Here is a 22,561-nt window from a genome sequence, read left to right as displayed (position 1 = left end):
CCCTGGCTGTCCTGGAACTCACTTTGTAGACCAAGCTGGCCTCAAATTCAGAAATCTGCCTGCCTCTGCCTCCCGAGTGCTGGGATTAAAGGCATGAGCCACAATGTCTGGCTTCCTTCTGGTCCTTCTTGATAGAGCCACCAAGCTCTTGTTTGCTCATTGAAAATGTGGCAGGGGATGTGTGGTCTTCCAAGTCCTTCCTAGTACAGCTACAAGGACAACCTCCTCTACTACACCACCAATTTTTTTTTTTTACATCTAGTATTATGGTGTTTTAGGATTCTCCAGTGTCAGACTTCTGCCTGAGGAGTCCAGTAACAGATTTGGTGAGGCATTGGGACCACAGACTATAAACTACTGTTTTTTCACAATGACACTTTTCGTTGTTGTTACTGTTGTTGCTTGGTCTTTGTTTTCCTCTGTGTGTCTCTGACTGTCCTGGAACTCACTCTGTAGACCAGGCTGGCTTCGAACTCAGAGATCCACCTTCCTCCATCTCCCGAGTGCTTGGATTAAAGGTGTGAGACACCATGGCTTGGCCACAGTAATGTTGCTGCCTTCAGTATCAACTTTAGTCACCTCCATTCTTTAACCACAGACATATGGAATGACATCAATAATCAAACAATTGTATTGTGACTGGAAGCTCAAGATATGTCTCTCAGTGTTATTGAACGCCTGTTTTATGATTTTTTTTCCATTTTCTCTGTACCTTTTTTTCTTCTACCTCTCCCTCTCCCTCTCCCTCTATCTCTATCTCTATCATCTCTATCTCTATCTCTATCTCTATCTCTATCTCTATCTCTATCTCTATCTCTATCTCTATCTCTCCCTCTCCCTCTCCCTCTATCTCTATCTCTCTATCTCTATCTCTATCTCTATCTCTCTCTCTCTCTCTCTCTCTCTCTCTCTCTCTCTCTCTCTATCTCTATCTCTATCTCTATCTCTATCTCTATCTCTGGTGATTTGAATAGGTGTGGCCCCATAGACTGGTGTGCTTGAATGCTTGGCCCAGAGAGTAGCACTATTAGGAGGTGTGGCCTTGTTGGAGTAGGCGTGGCCTTGTGGAAGAGGTATGTTAACTGTGGAGGTAGGTTTTGAGGTCTCATATGCTCAAGCCAGGCCTAGTGTAGCATTCACTTCTGATGCCTGTGGATCAAGATGTAAAACTCTTGGCTCCTTCTGTAGCACCATGTCTGCCTGCGTGCGTAACACCATGCTTCCTGCCATGATGGTAATGGACTAATCCTCTGAAATCATAAGCCAGCCCCAACTAAATGTTTTTCTTTATACGAGTTGCCATGATCATGGTGTCTCTTCACAACAATAGAAGCCCTTAGATGAGTCATTTCTTATGTCAAGAATGTTTATTAAAGAGAGCATCTTCTATACTGTTTAATGAGGGGAAATGGCCAAAGTCAGCAGAGAGCCAAGTCAGACAATGTTGGCACAGAGAACACAGGATCCCCCAGGCACACCTGCCTAAGGGCTGATAACCACAGCCCCGGGGGAGGAGTTGTGTCCCCAGAAATAGCAACCTTGCCTCCTGTGAGACACTGGCTCCATCTTTAGACACACCTTGCCAAGTTTGTTCCTGGACAAGGACTAAAGTTCCTTTGTCATTTCATCAGAGCCTCTAAGAAAGCCTTGAGCAGTCTGACCCCTTACCCATGCACATGGGTTAGTCAGTCTGATTCCCCATGTCTGCACATGTGTTATTCATCTCATCTACAAGCACATGAAAGCAGGTATCAAGTTTTCTCAGCAGATGTATGCATGGATGCAGGGATGGATGGATGGTTGGTTGGATGGATGGATGGATGGATGGATGGATAGATAGATAGATAGATAGATAGATAGATAGATAGATAGATAGATAGATACAGGGAAGGATGGACAGATGGGTGGATAGATAGATAGATAGATAGATAGATAGATAGATAGATGATAGATAGATAGATATATAGATAGATGATAGATAGATAGATAGATAGATAGATAGATAGATAGATAGATAGATACAGGGATGGATAGACAGATGGATGGATAGATAGATAGATAGATAGATAGATAGATAGATAGATAGATAGATAGATAGATACAGGGATGGATGGATGGATGGATGGATGGATGGATGGATGGATGGATGGATTGATAAATAGATGCAGAGATGGGTGCATGTATCGATAGATGTACAGACAGGTAGAAGCAGTAGGGTACATACGTGAATATCTACACAGATGCACAGATGCATGAATGAATGCATGTGTAGGTAGATGCAAGGATGGGTGCCTGGATAGGTGGGTGAGTGTGGGGGTGAATGAACTCATCTTTGGGGGCAGCCCTCTGGTTAAGTGGGAGCTGGAGAGCACAAATAGTTAAGTCTCTACTATGAGCTTGGAATCAGGCTGTTTATTTCACTTAATTTTCATACAAGAATTGCCAGAATTCTCATTTATTCCTTCACTAATTTTAGAGATATGTACAAAAGCCTAGAAAGGGCCAGAGTCACATCACTGTCTTTTGTATTTGTAAGTTGCCAGAGAGAGTGGAGGAGAGAGAGAGAGAGAGAGAGAGAGAGAGAGAGAGAGAGAGAGAGAGAGAACAGAGAGAGAGAGAGAGAGAACAGAGAGAGAGAGAGAACAGAGAGAGAGAGAGAGAGAACAGAGAGAAAGGAAGGGATTTCAAGTGGGTCATGTGATTTACACTGGGTCCTGAACCTTGGGTTCCAGACAGTTCTATTATACTACACTGCCACAAAAGCATCTAGATTCTCAGAAGGCAGTTGGGGAAGGTGTCTACAAGTTACGGAGGAAGTTTGAATTCATGGCTTATGGGCGTCTTACCAAGACACACATATCTTCAGCTGTAGGACAACGCTTAAGTCATCTCTTGATCACCTGGTTTTGAAACCAAATCCCCCAAATCAAATTAACAAATTGTTTCTCTTTGAGCCATTCTCCCTTCCAAGGGAAAGCTTGTGTTTCTTTATTTTATTTTATTTTATTTTATTTTATTTTATTTTATTTTATTTTTGAGAAAAGACTTCCACAGCTGGCCTGGAACTTGCTATGTAAACCAGGCTGGCTTCCAACTCACGGAGCTCCACCTACCTCTGCTCCCTGAATGCTGGGACTAAAGTCGTGCCCTCCCCCATCCCCCGCCCAAGTCAAAGTCTGAAAAACAGAGGCTGGGGAAACCCGCTCAGTCTGTAAAGTGCCAGCCACACAAGCGCAAGGCTGTGAGTTGAAATCCCCAGCACCCGGTTGGAAGTTGGGCTTGTTTGAACATGTCTATAACCTCGGCACTAGAGGTGGAATAAGAAAGGATGAGCGGATCTCTGACCGAGTTTAGTGAGAGAATTGAACTCAAAATCTAACCTGAGAGCCAGAGTGGAAGACACCAATGTCACTCTCTGGTCTATAGGCGCTCGCGCATGCGCGCACGCCAGCCCAGCACCCTGACTTTTTTTTTTTTTTTTGTAAAGCTTGAATACCGCCCCCCCCCCTCCGCGTCCCCGATCTTCTAGTTGCTACCCTTCACCAGGGATCTTAGAAGCCACTTGGCTAAACAATAAAGTAATCTCTCCCCTTCCCAACTCTCGCCGCTATGCACGCACATTCCAACTGAGCTGTAGCCAGACAGTCCTCTGCTGCTTGGTATTCTTGAGACTAAGTTGTTTTAAGGATCTGGACACCATCTGATCTGGCTCAAACCAATCGAAGCCGCCAGTCTCTTTACTTGGGCCTGCACAGATGCCTTCTGGTCAAAGAGTGAAAAGCTTCACCCACAGGTGACGCTAACACACCCTTCTCTAAACAGGGGCCCTATGAAGAGCCTGGGAATTGGATGGGGCACGTGCAGATCATTGATGACGTCACACCCCTCACCTCCAATCACCATCCCTCACACCTAAGAGCACCTGGTTTCTTCACTTCTTAAACGCTCCCATCCCTTGTTGTCGGACAGGTGGTTCTGTGGCGCATCCCTGGTCTCCGGTTGACAGGTAACTTGTGAACAAGCTCTAGAAACTTGACGCAGGAGATTAGCTCACTGTGCAAGATGGACTCCGTACCTTCCCATTTCCCTTACCACTTCCCATCTACCTCCTTACCAACCTCGGAGAACTCAGGGTTTTCCCTACCAGCCTTAGTTCTTCTCCTGAGCCCGGTAGGATAAGGACAGAAACACAGATTCAGGAGCCACTTGAGTGGAAAACACTTTATTGGAGGAACTGAGGCAGGGGAGATTTGTCGTAGGATGGACTTCAGATTCCATGCTTGCCTCTTCTTCTACTGGGCTCAGCCTAGGTCCTAGGTCTTAAAGAGAATGGTCACTGGGAATCAGGAGCGGCACTTCTCAGTCCTTTCACCTGGAGGGCAAGGGGTGGGGTTGAGATTGTGGACCTCTCACCCCGGGTTGGAACCCCCATAATGGAGCCAGGGTTGGGTGGGGCTTTGATGGGAAAGGGTTCTCAGCCTGGTCTAGCTTTCTGTTGCCATCTGAATATAATAGCTAAGATGGTTCTGAGACGGGGAAAGGCTTCATCCTCCATTCATCGTCGTCCCCCCCCCCACCTTCCCGTTCCCCTCTCCCCTCCCCCAAACCCCCACTTCTTCTCTCACCCATTATTCTCCCTAACCTCTGAGTATATACCACTCTTACCTTAGGGAAGAAGTCCCAGTTAATGAAAGGAAGTGCATTTTTGAACATCTAAAAGAAGGGGAGGGGTTCAGGTAAGCACTCAGTGAATGAGCAGGAACCAGTAAAAACGCAGTGAGTGAACAAGGATCAGTAAACACTTCTGACTGAGTATGGGGATCAGTGAACATGCATCAGATGAGCAAGGACCAGTAAATACTGAATGAACAGGAATCAGCCATCACACAGTGTGCTCACCAGTGTGGTACAGTGCTATTGGCTTATCACTATGGGAAGCGCCCACGTTCTGGAAGCCTCACTCTGTGTGGGCTTGGTACTAGCTGCTGTGCAAACACGCTTTTATTTAGGCGTGACAGCAACCTCTTCAGGAAACCATTGTCTCCATGTTCACTATGCAGATGAAGACACCAAGGCTCACAGAACCAGAGCCATTTGTGAGGGATCACACAGACAGCACAGAGTCAAAAGGTACAAATGCTAGGTCTCGCTAGGCCAATGATTCAGCTTTCCTGGCTTAGATAATCCTCAGTTTTTTCTTGAGGACCTTAACTATATACCCCAGGCTGGCCTTGAACTCACAATCCTCCCGCCCCAGGCACTGGAGTGCTGGAATTACAAGGCATGCTTCACCACACCTGGCTCTCAGTTACAGCCCAACACTTACATCAGTGATGACGTGCCAGTTCAGGAAGTTTTCTGACTGAAAGGCCTGTGGGGAGTCGGGGAAGAGAGACCAGAAACTGGTTAGTTTCTAGAGGACACCCGAGCATTGACCAGCCCCCTGGAAAAGGTGAGGATGGTCCCAGAAACTTTACAAGCTGTCTCTGTGAGGTGGGGCAAGGCATGGGGTTCCTGGAGGACACTCACAGACTGTAGCCTCTTAAAGTTCAGGAACTCATTGTTAAGGCCCTAGGCAAAAAAAAAAAAAAAATCAGGGAGTTAGAGAAGCCACCAGGAGGACAGAGGCAGGACACCACACACACATTCACTCACACACACACATGCACACGGAAGAATGGAAAAACAGGTGCTTACCTCTGCTACGGTAGGGTAATTAATGTTGGTGCTATCTTCCTGAAAAGGGTGACAGAGACAAAGGAGCCTGTGAGTGGTGAGCCCTTCTCCCTGAGACCCCTCCTTCCTCTCCTCTTCCTCTGCCAACTGCCCCTCAAGAGGCACCTGTACATTATCTCTCACTGGGGCCCCAGTGCCAGCTCCATTCTGGCCCGGGACACCCAGTTGCTGGTTCGTGGGTAGGAAAGGTGGGAAGAGATCCCAGCTAACAAAACCACCTGGTATTGTTTGGCTGTTGATTTTCTGTGTGCCAAAACACCCATGCTTGTTGACCTGGCTGGGTGAAGACCAGGGTACTAGCATGAACCAAGCCCCTAAGGTAAGCTGTCTGCCTCTTGTAGGCTGTGGCTAGTTTACCACGTGGCTCACTGGCCACCAACGCTAAAGTCTTCTATTTGGTAAATATAACTTTCTCCTTCCCTAAATCCCTCTGTCCCTCCATCTTATGGACTCCCTTACTCCCTCCTCTGCACCACAGAGGTCACAAGCATGTGGCCCTCTGGGCAGGGTCCTAGTGCTCAGAGCTCAGCATTTTGACATATTTGTCTTAAATTTGGATTAAACATAGGCAAGAGGGGTCTGAAGGGATGGTTCACAGGTTAAGAACATCCACTGTCCTTGTAGAGGACCCCAGTTTGGTTTCCAGCACCTGCATTAGGGGCCTTACCACCACCTTTAACTCCAGCTCTGATGTTAAGCACACTGTTTAGGCCCCCATCACCTCTGGCATGTCCGTGCACATTGTACATGCTTAATTAAAACTAAAATCTTAAAAAAACAAACAAACAAAAAAACCTTTTTTAAAAAGGGCAGGTTTCACTGCATAGCCCAAATGAACCTCAATTTCCTAATCCCCCAGTCTCAGCTTCCCAAGTGCTGGGGTCACAATGGTGCTACACGACACCCAGCTAATTCCTGATAAGTACAAATTCATGCAACAGACTGGCCAAAGCCCCTAGCTCATTTGAGATCCAAGCAGACCCTGCTTTCCCCAAGGCCACCTGCTCAAATCCAGTTGACACCAAGCCCCTTGTCTTAGACGTTTAAAGCCAGGAAGAACATTCCCCTATTCCCTTAGGACAGCTGAGAAGCAGAGGAACTACAGGGGTCCTCTCTGTCTAGGGGCTGAGAGCCTAAGGCATCTGGACCAGCAGGGAGCCTCCTGCCATCCGAAAGCTACTCAGAGGATTAGAAAGGAAGGAAAGCTGGATTAGGGGGATCCCAGTGACCTACCTCAGCTTCCGGCTCCCCCACCCAACTATACCATTCTTCCCAGAGTTAGTCTTTCCCCTCCTTTTGCACCAAGCTACATCCCTACACTCTCCCCTTCCTCCTTCCCTCCTTCATCCCTTCCCTCCCTCCCTCAAGACCCCAGCTTTTCCTCTAGCTGCCAAAGCACAGCCGACAAATAAGAGTCACTTCTCCACAGAATGGATGGGCAGCACTGAGGGGGCAGCCGGGGTCTAAAAAAGGCGGGCACTTGTGTGATTACCGGGTATATCGTGGGATGCCCCAGGGCTGCTCCCTGGGCCTCATGCAATGCCAGAAGAGAGAGGAGAGCCACGACGGGAAGAATTGGGATCTTCATGGTGTCCGGTTTGGGCTGCTCTGAGGCGGGGCCTCCTTGATGGCCCTTTATATTAGCAAGGGGTGGCTATGAGAGGGAGCGGGGTTCCCACCCTAGTGACTCATCCCCAGATCATGTCGCCCACCCCTGGGGCTCCGGGAGGGGGAGGCAGACACTGTTCCCAGTATATCTTTGATTTCTCAATTCCCATTACTCCCCAAGCTCTTGCAAGGTGAGGCCACCATGGGTCTTGTTCATGCATAGGGTAATGGGATGGAATCAGGTTGAGCCTGTCCCTGCAAGACCTGGCATCCAAGCAAGCCCTCCTTCCTCTCTTTTTCCCTCTCAGTCACTCTGTGTCCCCCACCCTGCCAAATCCATCTAAAGCCACTGGGCTGGTGTGTTCCATGCTGCGGACTCCACCTGCCTCTCCAGCTTGCTACTTTTTCTCTCCCTGTACAAACCACACACTAGCTGGATAGCTTGGACTCCTTACCTGGCATGCTACCCCCCACCCCCACCTCACCCCACCCCACCCCCAGGCATCTGGCCAAGTCTCTCATCTTCCCGCTTCCCTCAATTCCTTCCATTCTTTTCTTGCAGTTTTTTTGTAGTAGGGTCTCAGGTAGCCCCAGCCGATTCACTGTATAGACAAGGATAACCTTGAATGCCCGATCCTCCTCTGCCTCTGAGGCGACTCACATACATCACCACAGCTGGCCAAACTGTTCCTTTATCCCTAAAATGCCAATTGTTCATCTCCAGTTCACAGTACTCAACCTTGTTGCTTCTATTATCCCTAATTCCTCATTTATTTCCTTGATAAGTCTCATACATATGTATATATGTATGTGTAGTGTGCGTGTACATGGATGGGGAGAGCGCACACACACACATACACACACACACTCACACACACACACACACACACATCTCCAAGGCTTTCTAAGCAAGCTGGCCTCAAACTCACTATGTAGCCAAGGATGGCCTTGGACTTTTGAGTCTCCTGCCTCTACCTCATGCTGGCAACCTCGTTCTACTACATCTGGTTTATGTGATGGTGGGACTCAAACCCAGGGTCTTGTGCATGCTAGGCAAACACTCTATCAACTGAGCTATATCCCCAGATGGAGAACTGTATATTTATTAACCCTCTTCCTATCCACTAGCACCATGCCCTACACACACTGCAATAGAGATAGAGAACACTAGAACTGCACCCAGCCATACCCGGGCCTAGCTCTGCGCTTTCCTCTCTCGGTCCCGGATCCTGACCCCGCCTATTATCTAGCTCCTGCCCTGGGATTCCACATAAATGACTGAAGAAGACAAGGAGAGGGGAAACCCAAGAAGCAGAAGCAAATGTCCCAGAGACTCCCACCCTCAGAGGAGGGGTCAGAACTGTCATGACCTCTGAGCACTTGCTCCATGTCCCTGAACAATCCCACTTCACACCCCACCCTTAGCATGTGAGTGTGATCACCCCAAGGTGACAAAAGAGCACAATGATGCAACCTTCTCTGCAATGAGTTCCAGATGGCCCAACCGGTGTCACAGGCAGGTGCTGGAACAGAGACAAGCAAGCACCGTCCCTTATCTGAGGGTTGGGTTCCTTACCCCAACCTGAGGCAACGCACACAGTTGGCAGGCCTAGGGTGGGAGGAATCTTTGTGAACCCCAGAGTCTGGTCCCACAGTCCCCTGCTGCCCCCCATATCCCAGTGCCCTCTTTAGCCTCACGAAGCCTCGCCCAAAGACACAGATCTTCTTCCACTTTGCCAAAACCGTGGGAGAACACAGCCTTGAGGAACACCCTCTCTCCATAATGACCATGTGACTGTGTGCATCAGGTGCGTCCGATGCTCCTGGAGGGGACGAGAAAGAGAATAAACGGAGCTGGGTGGAGCTCCTCCCCTAGGGTTTTCTGCAGGACGCAGTTTTTGCAAGCAGGTATGCTCATTCTGTTTAACTAATTAGCAGTGCCTGCCGAAGCCCACACGAGAGCCTTCACATCGGGATACAGTGAACAGAGGCACAGGAAGAATTGACGAACCAGACCAAAGAGAGCAGATATTATGCAAATCAGCTCCATTTAGACATGCTAATGGCAGAATCCAATTTCAACCCACACACGCCCACCAGAGCACAGGGCCAGCACCAACCCCACACTGGCATCCCCGCCTAGCTCTGGGCTCAGCTCTGTGGTGGGGCTTTTGTAGCATATTGACGCCTCCATGATCTTTTTTTTTTTTTTTTTACATAATGGTGCCAATAACATTCCCTGCTCTGACTTTGCAGCAAGCCTTGTGCTAGATGTTATGACTCCGTGATCTCATGGAATTATCAGAAGTCTTGGGAGATAGGCACGATAATTACTTACATTCTGTGGGCGGGGGAGCCACGGCAAATATGGAGGTTAAATAAATTAACAGAGGGGTGTGTGTGTAGGCCAGCATGAAAGCCCTGGAATCCTGAGACCTGAGGTGGATCTCTGGTAGCCATTGCTCTGCTGTGCAATAATATCCCTCAAAGAGCTTTAGCATTTGGTATGAGTTAGACCCTTGACCTGAGAACACAGGGCAGACTCAATAGCCCCCTTAGCCAGAAGTGCTCAGCAAACAAAAGAAGGACCTAGCCAGGCACAGCTGAATGGCTATCATCCCAGGTACTCCAGAAGCTGGGGCAGGCTCAAGGTCTATCTGGGTTATTGTGTGAGTTCAAGGCCAGCCTGAGCAACTTAGATCTTGACTCGAAATAAAAAAATAACAGCGGGCTGAGGATGTATCTCAGTGGTAGAGCAGGTGCCTGGAATCCACCGGCGAGGGAGTTTGAGTGTGGCTTGTAGGAAGAGCATGCACAGGCTCTGAGTTCAATCCCCAGCACTGGGCAGTGCACAGTGAGGAGGGAGGACTAATCCTGTATTTGGCAACTGTGTGTCAGTGAACCTGCAGTTAATTACCTCAGTTTCCAGATATCCCACACAGGAAACCCATCTTCCCACACCAAGTATGTCTTTGAAGGTAATATTCTAGCTGGGTGTGGTGGTCACAGGGGCCTAGAGAGCTGGAGACCAGCCTAGACGACATAACAAGATCCTATCTCAGAAAACAAACAAGCAAAGTGTTTAATCAAAACAAAGACAGCCCTCTGGTCGGGACCTCACATCTGTGGCTGTGGTGTATAAAGACAAAACACAAGGGCATCCACTCAGGTGCTCAGCCGAAAGGATGCTGCTCCTTGGCTGCACTGGCCTGGTGACTTGTCCTCATGTATCCCCCAGAGATGCTTCTGAACGCTGTGTTCATTTTATGGTGCTGGGGGGTTGGACCTAGGGCTCCGTACATGCTCAGCAAGGCTCTATTACTGAGCTACATACATCCCCAGCTCTCTTTCACTATTATTTTTTAAATTTTACAGATATTTTAGTGTGTGTGAGAGGAGGTGTATGTGTGTGTGCGTGTGTGTGTGTGTGTGTGTGTGTGTGTGGTATGTGTGGTATGGGGGGGTGTTTGGGGGGTGTATGTGAGTATGTGGTGTGTGTGGATGGTGTATATGTGTGTGTATGATATATGTGTGGTGTGTATGGTGTATGTGTGGTATGTGCATGGCGTGTGTGGTGTGTATGTGTGGTGTGTGTGTGTGATGTGAGGTATGTGTGGTATGGGTGGTGTGTTTGGGTGTGTGTGTGTGGATGGTGTATATGTGTGTGTATGATATATGTGTGGTGTGTATGGTGTATGTGTGGTATGTGCATGGCGTGTGTGGGGTGTATGTGTGGTGTGTGTGTGTGTGATGTGAGGTACGTGTGTGGGTCAGAAGACAACTTTCAGGAGCCAGTTCTAGCTTTCTCCCAGCCGAGCCATCTTGTCGACTCTTTTTGCTTTTGAGCCAGGGTTTCATTCAGGTTCCTAGACCAGGGGCTGGAGAGATGGTGTGGTCAGTAAACTGCTTGTCATGCAAGGGTCCCTAGTACTGATGTAGGTAGCTGCCTAACAGTGTGGATTCCTGGGCTTGCTATTTCTGGGCTCGGTATAGTCAGCCAGCCTAGCCTATTTAATAAGCCAGTGAGAGACCCTGTCTCAAAGTCAAAGTGGATGGCTCCTGCGGAATGACACCAAGATTGTCTTCTGGCCATCACTCAGTCATGAGCATAAGTGTTGCACCCATACATGAACTAATTCTCTCTCTCTCTCTCTCTCTCTCTCTCTCTCTCTCTCTCTCTCTCTCTCACACACACACACACACACACACACACACACACACACACACACACACACACGATTCCCAGGCTGACTTTGAACTTTCCATCCAAGCAGCTGGAAAGCTGGTTCAGCACCCAGATAAATTTCCAAGAGTGACGTGACTTTTATGTTGAGTACTGGTCTTTTCGTCCCTCTCCATACCCCCTGCCTTCCTCTGCCCACACTGCCTTGGTGACTCTGCGTTCCCCAAGTGTCCAGTGTCCCATAGAGTGGGGAGAGGGGTGAGTAGTTTCCAGTAGAGGAGGTCATGACAGTTCATTAATCAGGGAGGGAGTCTCCCAGGATTCCATTCTGCTTTGAATGAATGCATAGAGTGATGGGGAATCCCACTGACTCTAACCCCATCTCTAGGTCTAGTTGTTACTGCTGAGTACACCGGTAAACCCCTATTTTCTCACTACCTGCCCCCATCCCTCTCCAAATGTGACAGAACTTGAATGTAGGTAGGAGGCGAGGCCCAGCCCTGGTTGCTACATCATGACATGCACTGGGACAGAAGCCAGCCTCTTCGGTATTGGGGTTGCATGATTAAAGGAATGGATTCTCAAGGGACATTGGGGACAGATGGGGGAATCCATGGAGAAAGAAGGAAAGAAGCCTGGGGTCTCAAGAGAGGGTGTGGGCAGTTAGATTCAGAACTCGGAAGGAGAGTCCCCACTCTCAGTGCAGATGATTACCACACTCCCGGAAAGACAGCAGCAGCACACAGGCCCTCCTCTCACTCTGGAGGTTGTTTGCCTACACTTCTCCCAGGAAGACTTCCTGATCTGTCCCACCACCGAACTCCAAACCCTCCTCCCATTAGGTAATCCATAAATATTTCCTGAGTGAATGCTTTGGGTCTTGGAGGAGGCAGAGAGCCACCTGGCAAGCAAGCCTGGGAGATTGTAACAGTTGTTGCGAGGGAAAGACTAACTAGGGCGGAGCCTGAGAACCAAGACCTGCAAAGAAACAGAGAAAGAAAGATGTCACCCATGGAGGGTGGAGAGGGATTGAACTGGACCTAGTCCCTGAGGCAGGAGCATTCTGAGTTCAAATCCTGTACTACAGAGCAACGTAGGCAGGCAACTCGGCTGAGAACCTATCTCAAAATAAAAAGGAATGAATGATTCAGTGGGTAAAGGCACTTGCCAACAAGGATAAACTTTGAATTTGAACCCCAGGATCCACCTAGTAGGAGAGACCTCACTCTGGCAAGTTATCCCTTGATCTACACACACACACACACACACACACATGCTTGTGCACAAACATACACACATACTAAAGGTATCTTCTAGCTCCAGGTTAGCTAGGAGCAAGAGACCACTGCCCGTTATTGGAGGGCCCCTTACACCAGACAACCTCAGGTTAAACTCGAAAGGACCAGAAACATCCCCTTAAAATCCTGGTGCCAGCCAGGCGTGGTGGTGCATGCCTTTAATCCTAGCACTTGGGAGGCAGAGGCAGGAGGATTTCTGAGTTCAAGGCCAGCCTGGTCTACAGAGTGAGTTCCAGGACAGCCAGAGCTACACAGAGAAACCCTGTCTCAAAAAACCAAAAAAAAAAAAAAAAAAAAAAAAAGTCTGGTGCCATCTTGATCCTAATTACTTGGTTCCAGGGGACTGGCCCCAGGAGACCTGGGTTCCCATTCCATGTCATACAGCAGAATGCTCTTGTCCCACTGTCCCTAAGTGAGACCAGGGCTTCTCCCAGGACGGCCTCTCCTCTGCCCCCGTGTGGCTGTGGTGAGGTATGGCAAGGCCCTCAATACAGTAGAGTAGATGAACAACCAGAGCCTCAATTTAAAAAAACAAATTAAGGGGAAGGCAGAGCAGAGTGGACCAGAATTTCTGATCCGAAGAAGTAGCCGTGATCAGGTGGCTTGCTTGAGTCAGGTTAGGGCCAGGTTTCACTGATTCACAACTTGAGGCCTTGTGTGTTACTACAAAGACAGCAGCCAAGGGCTTAGCGAACTTGCAAAGGGCACAGGACTCACTCGATTTGGCAGGGTTTCTTGTCTTTCTTTTACTTCCTGTTCCCCTCCATGGATATTGGGGGTGTGGGCGGACTGTGATAGGGGCTCCCCAGCCTGTGCCCAGGGCCGGTGCCTCATGCAACAGTTCACTAACTGGAAAGTTTCCTGCCTTCTTCCTCAGGGTCATAACAGCTGTTACATGACAAGGTAGCTTTGGCTCCCCCTTCATTTGCCAGCTTCCTAAATACTGCCACCATCTGCTCCTCCCCATCCAAACATTAATGTATGGCATGCCTGTGTCTGTCCTTCCTGGTCCCGTGTATCCCTGATGGTCTTGTTGTGCATCTCCACCTCCAGAACTGGTGTGTCATTTTGAACAGCCTCCTGACTCCAATCTCCTGTTTTGAGCAATTGTCCTTTCAGGCAGGCCATCAAAACATCTATAGCTACTAAGTGTGGTACTATAATTCATGTTAGGCAAAAATTGTTTTTGCTGACGGAGAAACTTGCAGGAAGCCATCAGCTAGCTAATCCTGTGATACCCAAACCTAAGCCCAGGTCTCCTCTCTCTCCAGCCAGTCGCATCTCTCATTTCATGCTCAGGTTCTCCCAGCCACCAACCCACATTTCCACCCACCCCTGCATCCAGGTCAGCAGGGTCGTATTAAATAAGGAGTCAAGAGAGTCTCAGGGAAACAAAGAGTCATGTTTTATTTCCACAGAGAAACTGGAGAGTAGGAAGCTCCCGCTGCCTCGTTCCAGGGACTTCCGGTCATGTACGGAAGAAGAGGTGAAGATCTGGCTGGTTATACAATGAAACTGATTAGTCGCCAAGACACCACAATCGAACGGGGAGAATGAGGACAGATAAACCAGGTCCCCAGGTGAGATGACAGGCTTGTAATGCCCAGGTAGGTCAGCCGCATCAGAGAGGACTCTGGGTAAGGACAGTCAAACTCCCTGAAGACCTGTGTGCATTTGTGAGGAGTCCGCAGTGACTAGAAGGAATGTTCTAGAAGAAAAAGCAGGAGAAAAAAATGACAGGACCCAACCACTCCTACACTGATGGAGAACAGAGCCTTTCATGAAGATTCCTGGCTCCAGGGGCCCCTTAGAGTCCTCCCTGTCAGCCTTCAGACCCCTCACTCTTACTCCTATATAAAATAGATGCTATGGGCCCACTGAGGTACTGAATAACCACTTTCCAGGCCAGGCATGACAGTAAGCGCCTGTCCCACCAGCCTCTAGGAGGCTGAGGCAAGAGGATTAAGCCACGCTGAGCTACACAAAAAGACCCTGCCTCCAAAATACAAAACAAGATATCAACAAGAAAAACAGACTTCCTTCTTGGGGCCTTACTTCAACCCACCTCTGAACCTTCGCCTTCTGTCTGTCAGTGCCGCTGACCAGCCTTCTCCTTGGTTCTAAACCTTAGTTTCCTCTCTGTTCTTCAACGACCATTCACTCATAGACAGCCCCTAGGACATTTTCTTTGTTTATTTGGGTTTCTTTGTTTGGGGGGTGGTTTTATTTTTTCCCTGAGACAGGGTTTCTCTATATAGCTCTTGCTTTCCTAGAACTTGCTCTGTAGACCAGGCTGGCTTCAAACTCAGAGATGCACCTACCTCTGCCTCTCAAGTGCTGGAATTAAAGGCCTCGGCCATCACTGCTGCCTGTCTCCTAGGCCTTTTTTCTAAGGGGTCTTTCTCCACCCCCCACAAAGCAGGTGCCCTTCCTAATCTTCAGTATACACCCCAAGGACACCAGCCTTCCAGTGCTGCTTACTGAAGGCCAAGGGAATACTCAGCTCCCAGAGGTGGCTCCTTCTGCTCCTGGCGCTCAGCCTTGACACTTACCTACCAAAACTTCAGCCACTTCAGCAGGCCAGGTTGTGCCCGGGAAGCCTGCAGGACAAGGGGAATGGCTAAGTGAGCAGCATACTGTCACCACCACCCTCAGCAGCCTCAGAGGGGGTGGGGGGTTGCCTCAAGCTCTCAAGCTGCATCCTTAACCCCGCCCCCCATGCATACCCTGGTACTCACCGAGGAAGATGAAGGTGTGACTCCCGCCTGGGAAGGGAAGATGAAAGGAGATCACAGGAAGCCATGGTGGTCCTTTCTAGGCTACCCCTTGGCCTCAGGCTCCCCAAGATCCCCCATGATAAGCCAACATTCTCAGTAAAGCCCTTCCCACTGGCTGTAGAGATTCAGTCTATGGCCTTTCTGTCCTGAGCATCCATTTTATCCAGGATGATATTGAATCCCCCAAACACACAATGGAATAGAGGAGTGGGAGAGGAAACCTCTCTGCTTGTGGGACGGATGGAGGTCAGCTACACACAGAAGCCAGGTGAGGCCTATGATGGCATTCACTTCCTCTGCTCCTCCTCTTCCTTACCAATAGTTCCTCATTTGTTTGCTTGCTTGCTTGCTTGCTTGCTTTTGTCTTTGTTTTCAAGGTGCCGAGAGAAGTGGAGCGCAGAGTCTCACACATGCTAGGAAGCATCCTACCACTGAGCTACATCCTTGGCCTTTATATTTTGAGACAGTAAGTGCCCAGGCTAGATGTGCACCATAGCCTAGGCAGTCCCTGAACTTCTCATCATCCCCCTGCCTCAGTCACCATCCCCACCCCAGCCCAGGTTGCTGGAATGGTAGGCTATATGTGGCCTCGCTGCAGCTTCTCTTATCTCAGAGGAGAAATGGAAAGAGGTCCCTGGCCTGGCTTTCCTTGTCAGCCATGCTGGTGTCTAACATATTCCTCTCTGGCATTATAATATCACCTTGTTTATTTTTTGACTGGTTGGTTGGCAGGCTGATGGGTTTGCAATGCTAGGACCAGAGCCCAGGGCTTTCCTCTGTGAAACAGGTACTCTGCCTTGAAGCCACACCCCTAACTCCTAAGGCTGTATATTTCTTTTTTTTTTTTTTTCCTTTCTTTTAAAAATTTTTTTTTTTAAAGAAAAAAGCTATTTTGTGTATGTATGTATTTGGGCCTCGGAATACATGTGGCGGTCAGAAGACAACATAGCAGAGCCAGCTCTCTCCTTTCACCGTGTGGGTCCAGGGGTTTGGTCTCAGGCTATGAGGCTTGGCGCAAGCCCCTTTACCCTCTGAACCACCTCACACCCCTAAGACTGCCATATCTGCAACTCCACAAAACAAACCTCTCAAGTCTCTTTCCCTCCCTTCTCTAATTCCTCGGAGGAGCAAGGAGGCCTTCAGTTCCCCACCAACCAAAAGTCCCAAAGCTTAGCTTCTAGGATGTGCTGGGATGCTATCCTCTACTCCAGCTGCTGCCCCACAACTGCAAGCAAGAGCAATGCCCCGAGGCAAGCCTCCTGTGTGGCCTAGGTCTCTCTCCTGCACCTACTTCCTAGCTGCTGGGGGTCTGTCTGGGGCACCCCACCCACTGGCGTCCTCCTTACACAGTGTGATGGAGGAAAGAGAGAAGCCGCTCTCTGCTCCAAGCAGAGACACCCCCCACCCCCACCCCCACCCCCACCCCCACCCCCACCCTGAGGAAACAGAGTTTTCTCAAAACTCACCTTGGTATAGTATTGCCAGTTGTAAGTAGGATTCACCTGCTGGTTATTGTAATAGTTCTGTGGGAACAAAGGGGCATGGGGTGCAGAGGAGAAGGGGAAATGTCATTTCATCATCTAATGAGCCTCCACTTCTGTGCCCAGACAGCTGGTTTCTTAGAAGCCATGCTTTGTCCCCTCTGTGTAGTGGGGGCTTTCTTTCCTGTTACCCAACAGGGTTAACTAGTGCCCAGATTCCTCCTCCTCCTCTTCAATCCATCCCAGCTCCTCCAGCGTGACATGGGAGGTAAGGACAAGAGACCCCGAGGAATAAAGGTGGTATTTAAGTCAGGGGTCAGGGAAGGAGCTCTTGCCTTGGATGAGTCAGCTGAAAGATCTTGTCTTGCTTCAGGCTTAGAAAACTGTCAGTGGGAGAAAAGGAAGAGAATTTCAGCTTAGCCAACTGTGAGAATGGGGTGGTAAGAGACCCAGGCCCTTCCAGGGGAGCCCTTGGACAAAGAAACTCACCTGGTCAGCGCCACCTGCCCTCTTCTGCAGAGATGACAGATCTGAACCCTAAAAGGGAGTCAGAAGCCATGGTCAGTGTCCACAGTCCTCTAGGCCTTGCCAACCTTCCAGAGCCCGCACACTGCACCGTCTCAGCTCTGCCTCCTCTCAGGGCTCTGCCTGTCCCACCCCACCCCTGTAATGGTCCCAGCTCAGTCCAGTAGGCCTGGAGGAAGCCGATGGCCCAGACAGACATAGGACACAGGTTTCCACACTCGGGGGTTGGGGAGCGATGGTGGAGGGCCCAGTTGGGCAACAGTGCCACCTCCACACAGGCTGCAGGATTGGAAGCTCTGAGTGTTGACTGGTGCTAGAATAATAAAAGGCAACCCACAAGGCTCCCTTAGCCCAGCCAGCCATGAACCTACAGCAGCCCCTGCTGCTCCCTGTAGGCCTCTTAATCCTGCTATGCACATGCTGTTCTCCATGAGGTAGCAGGAGCTCAGTGATAGGATGGTTCCCAGTGCAGGAAAGACAGGCATGGCAACATTTAAAGAAGTCTGCAGTGCACGCCTACAGCTCCTTCATATCTGATGGAGGCCATAGGATCAAACCTATTCTAGGCAGAGGCTCTACCACTGAGCCACGCCCCAGCCCCTCACTGGGGGATTCTAGGCAGGGGCTCTACCACTGAGCCACGCCCCAGCCCCTCNCCCTCACTGGGGGATTCTAGGCAGGGGCTCTACCACTGAGCCACGCCCCAGCCCCTCACTGGGGGATTCTAGGCAGGGGCTCTACCACTGAGCCATATCTCCAGTCTCCTGATACTGAGTCTTAGCCCCACCACCAGCTCTGGTACTGAGGTCATAAACTGGCCACTCAAAGGCCTCTAGACCCTTTTGTTTGGTCTTCTTTTAAAAAAAAATTAGTTGCGAATGATTTAAAATCAGATTTCTAATTTTTCTTGAAAAAAAAATTACATTGTAGTCACTCTGGTCCTACCTATGTGCATAAGGAACTCAGACAATCTCTCCTCAGTTCTGGTTCCCAAAGGCCACTAACCACGCAACGCTGAGGTGTGGCTTTCTCCATGACCCGGTAGACCTGCTCCTCATACCCAAGACCCAGCTGTTCAGGCCTCTGGACCTGCCTGAACTTGACTTTACCTTCCTTATTCCCCTCGACTCTCCGTCCCTATAGCCCCCTTGCCATCCCTTGAGAGTTGACCCCAAGTCCTTCCATCTTGTGGTCCCCCCCCGCCCCACTTTCCGTCCGTACCCACCCAACTGTGGCTGTCTCCACGCCAGGCCACACCCAGCAGGATAAGCAGCAGAACAGAGGCTGTGACTGGCTTCATGGTTGTGCTCTCGTACAGTGAGTGCCTCAGCCTCCTACCCTGGGATTTTATCCTAGGGAGACCCCTCCCACCACCCCAGTCCTCTTTCCTTCCATGACTCATAGCTTCCCGCGCGCGGGCTCTCTCACTCCCACCCCACCCAACTCAGGGTTGCACAATCCCAGGAGAGGGAAGGGAAGGTGTCCTCCGTCATCAGGGACAGGAAGAAAATCAGCAAGCTACCTGTCAAGGGCTGCCAACCCTAAGTCCCTAGAGCCAAGATGCCATATCCCAAAAGTTCTACCAAACCCCCCTCACCTCAATCTGTTTCCAGTTGAAGAAAGGAGTGCTGCGTTTGAAATTCTGGAAGGAGAGGAAGAGATGAGAGAGTACCCATGGTGCCAAAAACTCAGTAAAGAAATGGTAACACACTGGGCAGGATGCCAGGTGGCTGCAGGGAGGGCCAGGTGCGGCTTGGGTTTGGATGAATAAAAACATTTGGGAAATTGAGAGCACTTAAGTTTGAGATGCTGTCGGGGATAGAAATATGATAAGATGGCCTATCTCAAAGATGAAGAGAGTCATCAGGTGTGTTGATATAATGAGATGGCCTATCTCAAAGATGAAGAGAGTTACCAGGTGTGGCGGTACACACCCAGGATCCTTGCACTCAGAAGGCCAAGGCAAGAGGACTGTGAGTTCCAAGCTAGCCTGTGTTACATAGAGAATTCAAGGCTAGCTTGGGCTAGCTAACAAGTTCAAAGCCAGCTAGGGATCTATAGTGAGATCCTGTCTCAAAAATGTGAAACAACAGCCACAGATGTTGGTTAGTAATAGAGCACTCACTTAGCATGTACTTAGCATGTACTTAGCATGTACTTAGCATGTGCTTAGCATGTGCTTAGCAAGTGCTCTCTGTTCCATCTGCAGCACTGCAGAAATAAAACATAAACCCCCACTCCCAAAAAAAGAGTGACAATGTTTGTGGTAGGTGGGCTACATGTCTTTGAGGGAGACATTGGGGCAAGGGGACCATGATGGCCAGGATCCCCGGGTCTTTGGAAAGTGGGAGTTCTCCTACCTCCCACAGTTTGCGGAAGTAGAGTAAAGCCCGAGTGCTGGGAGACGGGGCATGACCCTGTGAACAAAAGATAGGCAACAGGTTATCATGGAGCCTGCCACTGCCTACCTAAAGTCCCAGCTCCTCCTACTGCCGCCTTTCAGCCTTCAGAGATACCTTGTAACTATGTGAAAGCCATGCTGGGAATCCCCCGGGGACACCAGAACCTGGAGCCAGAGACTGGCTAGAGGTCTGTGCTATGTGGGCTCACACCCAGCTCTGCCTTCTCCCAGTCCCTCTCCTTGACACAAAACAACTGTCACAAACCCCTCAGGACCCAGGGCTAACACAGTCACCAACATATCTCCCCACCCTGTTCTAGGACAACAGTGGAGGCGAAGAAAGGAGCAGAGACTAGCAGTATGGGGCGGCTACAATTTATTTCCAGGGAGAAGGGTAAGAGTTAGGGGTGATGGAATGGCTGGTAGCTCCTCATCTGGGGGTCAGGGTTTGTGAGATCTCCCCTTATCCTGAGCAGAGAAATAGGCTCTAAGAGGAAGCTCGTGCAGTGGGTATCTCTGGGAGCAATGGCCAGGGGTTGGCTAGCAGGGACCCTGCTCTCAAAATCTGCATGGATCTTTTAAGATGCTATCTATTCTCCACACAAACCAGATGTTCCAGCTTGGGCTAGAGCCCCTCCCCTCACTCCTCCCATTGGCTAAAGTGCTCAGCTTCCACATCCCTTCCTCTGGGAAAGACTGGAGCTGGGTGCTGATTCTGCCCAGCACTCCTTTCTCCTGGACTGATTGCTAGAAGGCCAGTTCCTATGAATCCTACCTCCCTAGCATTTCCATATGGGCACAAATGCTTGGTCATGTGTGCAGCCCCTGGTATAGTGCAAGCCTGTACCCTGGCCTCCTCTGGAGTCCTGAGTCCCCACCCCCACCCGTCTCCCAAGGACTTTAGCAAGGAGGCTTATCCCACCAGTAGCTGGTTTCTTAAAAAACAGACCTCTCACTGGGCAGTGGTGACACATGCCTTTAATCCCTGCACTTGGGAGGCAGAGGCAGGCACATCTCTGAGTTCAAGGCCAGCCTGGTCTACAGAGTGAGTTCCAGGACAGCCAGGACTACACAAGCCCTGTCTCAAAAAAACCAACAAGCAATCAGACCTCTCATCCAGGCACGGTGCATGCCTGGAATCCAAGCATTCAAGAGGCTGAGGCAGGAAACTCTCAGGTTTGAGGTAATTCTGGGCTACCTAGTAAGTTCAAAGCTAACTAGAGATACATGGGAAGGCTCTGTCTCAAAGTTAAATGATAAAGGACTTTTTAAAAATTTCATTTTGTTCATTTAATCCAGAAATGCACTGCTGCGGCGAAATCCGCATCTCTCATTCCTTGCCTCAGCCCTCAGAGGTCAAAACTGTCTAGGCAGTTCTCACCCATCTCACTAATGCCTACTTTTCCATAAAGACCTTAAGTCCTGGGAAGGCTCAATGGACAGGGTCAGAGTAGCCACTGGAGAACAAGAACCCATAGCACAGAGTAAAGCCACTCTATCCCATGGAAAGGAGGACCGAGACTGGCCAAATATTTCAAGATAATCCAGGCACCTAAATTATTAAGTGCCAATTTTTAAACTTTAGCAGGTAATTCATATTCTCTTTTAAACATGTCTTGGTGACTCTTGAGAAGGCCACCCCATCACTTGGGTGTGTACTGTCAACCCCCAAGTTTTCTGAGCCCAGTATCTCAGGTCTGTCAATCCAGCTACTCAGGAGACTGAAGCAGGAGGATATTGAGTTCAAGGACTGCCCGACAACTTACTGAATCCCTGTCTCAAAAAGTGAAAAAGAATGCTAGGGATACAGCTCAGTAGTACTCACCTGCCTAGAATCTCCCAGTGAGGGGCTGGGGGCGTGGTTCAGTGGTAGAGCCCCTGCCTAGAATCCCCCAGTGAGGGGCTGGGGGCGTGGCTCAGTGGTAGAGCCCCTGCCTAGAATCTCCCAGTGAGGGGCTGGGGGTGTGGCTCAGTGGTAGAGCCCCTGCCTAGAATCTCCCAGTGAGGGGCTGGGGGCGTGGTCAGTGGTAGAGAATCTGCCTAGAATCCTTCAGTGAGTGGTTGGAGGTGTGGCTTACAGGTAGGGCTGCTTATGTAGCCCTGGTGACACTCTAGGTTCAGTCCCCAGCTCTATACAAAAGGGATTAGGCAGACTGAGTAGGCATGATGGTAGGGAATTTACTGAGTGAGGACAAGGACATGTGAAGTTTGACAAATCCAGAGAGACAAGGAAAATGGACAGGGGAGCTGCTGTCACCAGATGGGTGACAGGTCTTGGGAGTGTCCCTGCTCATGTATAATCCTCCCAGCTAGGGCAGTGAAATTCTTTCTCCTTCTCTCGCCCGACATTTCCTTTTCACAGTGGATGCCCCTGGCCAGAATGGTTTGGCATCGTGAGAGTTTGATAGGAATTGAGAGGATAAAGGGCAAAGAAAAGCCCAAACTCCCCTGGCAGAAAACCATGACTGTGGATGACAGAGGTACCTGTTTGGACCACTTTTTTTTTTTAAAAAAAAAAAAAAGCAAAGTTGGAGTTTGTTTTTTGTTTTTTT

General features: G+C 49.6%; 2 protein-coding genes across 5 annotated transcripts in view; both read right to left on the bottom strand.

The window, feature by feature from the left end:
- Positions 1 to 4,202: 4,202 nt before the first annotated feature.
- Krtdap (keratinocyte differentiation associated protein) lies at positions 4,203 to 7,340 on the bottom strand. 4 transcript variants are annotated; one of them, XM_021166673.2, is made up of 6 exons: positions 7,229 to 7,340; positions 5,698 to 5,736; positions 5,530 to 5,571; positions 5,327 to 5,371; positions 4,666 to 4,713; positions 4,203 to 4,372 (listed from the first exon to the last, which is right to left on the bottom strand). In XM_021166673.2, exons 1-6 carry the CDS (start codon positions 7,322 to 7,324, stop codon positions 4,334 to 4,336), a joined length of 309 nt encoding a protein of 102 aa, XP_021022332.1. In that variant the 5' UTR covers positions 7,325 to 7,340; the 3' UTR covers positions 4,203 to 4,333. The 4 variants fall into 4 exon arrangements, with proteins under 4 accessions (XP_021022332.1, XP_021022333.1, XP_029335597.1 ...); XM_021166674.2 differs by having other exon boundaries at positions 4,203 to 4,319; XM_029479737.1 differs by lacking the exon at positions 5,530 to 5,571.
- A 7,038-nt stretch (positions 7,341 to 14,378) lies between these two features.
- Positions 14,379 to 22,561, bottom strand: part of Dmkn (dermokine) — a 17,162-nt gene continuing 8,979 nt past the window's right edge. Inside the window, exons 11-19 of the mRNA XM_021166215.2 lie at positions 19,969 to 20,025; positions 19,206 to 19,250; positions 17,573 to 17,620; positions 17,419 to 17,466; positions 17,065 to 17,125; positions 16,809 to 16,816; positions 15,564 to 15,590; positions 15,378 to 15,425; positions 14,379 to 14,533 (exon numbers count right to left, since the gene is read on the bottom strand). Coding sequence (XP_021021874.1) covers positions 15,378 to 15,425; positions 15,564 to 15,590; positions 16,809 to 16,816; positions 17,065 to 17,125; positions 17,419 to 17,466; positions 17,573 to 17,620; positions 19,206 to 19,250; positions 19,969 to 20,025 — 342 coding nt within the window. The 3' untranslated portion in view covers positions 14,379 to 14,533. The remainder of the gene's footprint in view (positions 14,534 to 15,377; positions 15,426 to 15,563; positions 15,591 to 16,808; positions 16,817 to 17,064; positions 17,126 to 17,418; positions 17,467 to 17,572; positions 17,621 to 19,205; positions 19,251 to 19,968; positions 20,026 to 22,561) is intronic.

The sequence above is a fragment of the Mus caroli genome, chromosome 7 (genome assembly GCF_900094665.2).
Source record: "Mus caroli chromosome 7, CAROLI_EIJ_v1.1, whole genome shotgun sequence".
Classification (NCBI taxonomy): domain Eukaryota; kingdom Metazoa; phylum Chordata; class Mammalia; order Rodentia; family Muridae; genus Mus; species Mus caroli.
This window is presented reverse-complemented; position numbering and strand designations above follow the sequence as displayed.

What these genes read in the sequence shown, in the direction of transcription:
- Krtdap (XM_021166673.2), bottom strand. Translation starts at nt 7,324, where the DNA reads ATGAAGATCCCAATTCTTCCCGTCGTGGCTCTCCTCTCTCTTCTGGCA. An exon ending in ACTGGCACGTCATCACTGAT is followed by an intron (nt 4,714 to 5,326) that starts GTAAGTGTTGGG and finishes CCCTTCTTTTAG; the next exon opens with ATGTTCAAAAATGCACTTCC. An exon ending in ACTGGGACTTCTTCCCTAAG is followed by an intron (nt 4,373 to 4,665) that starts GTAAGAGTGGTA and finishes CTTGCCCTCCAG; the next exon opens with GTGAAAGGACTGAGAAGTGC.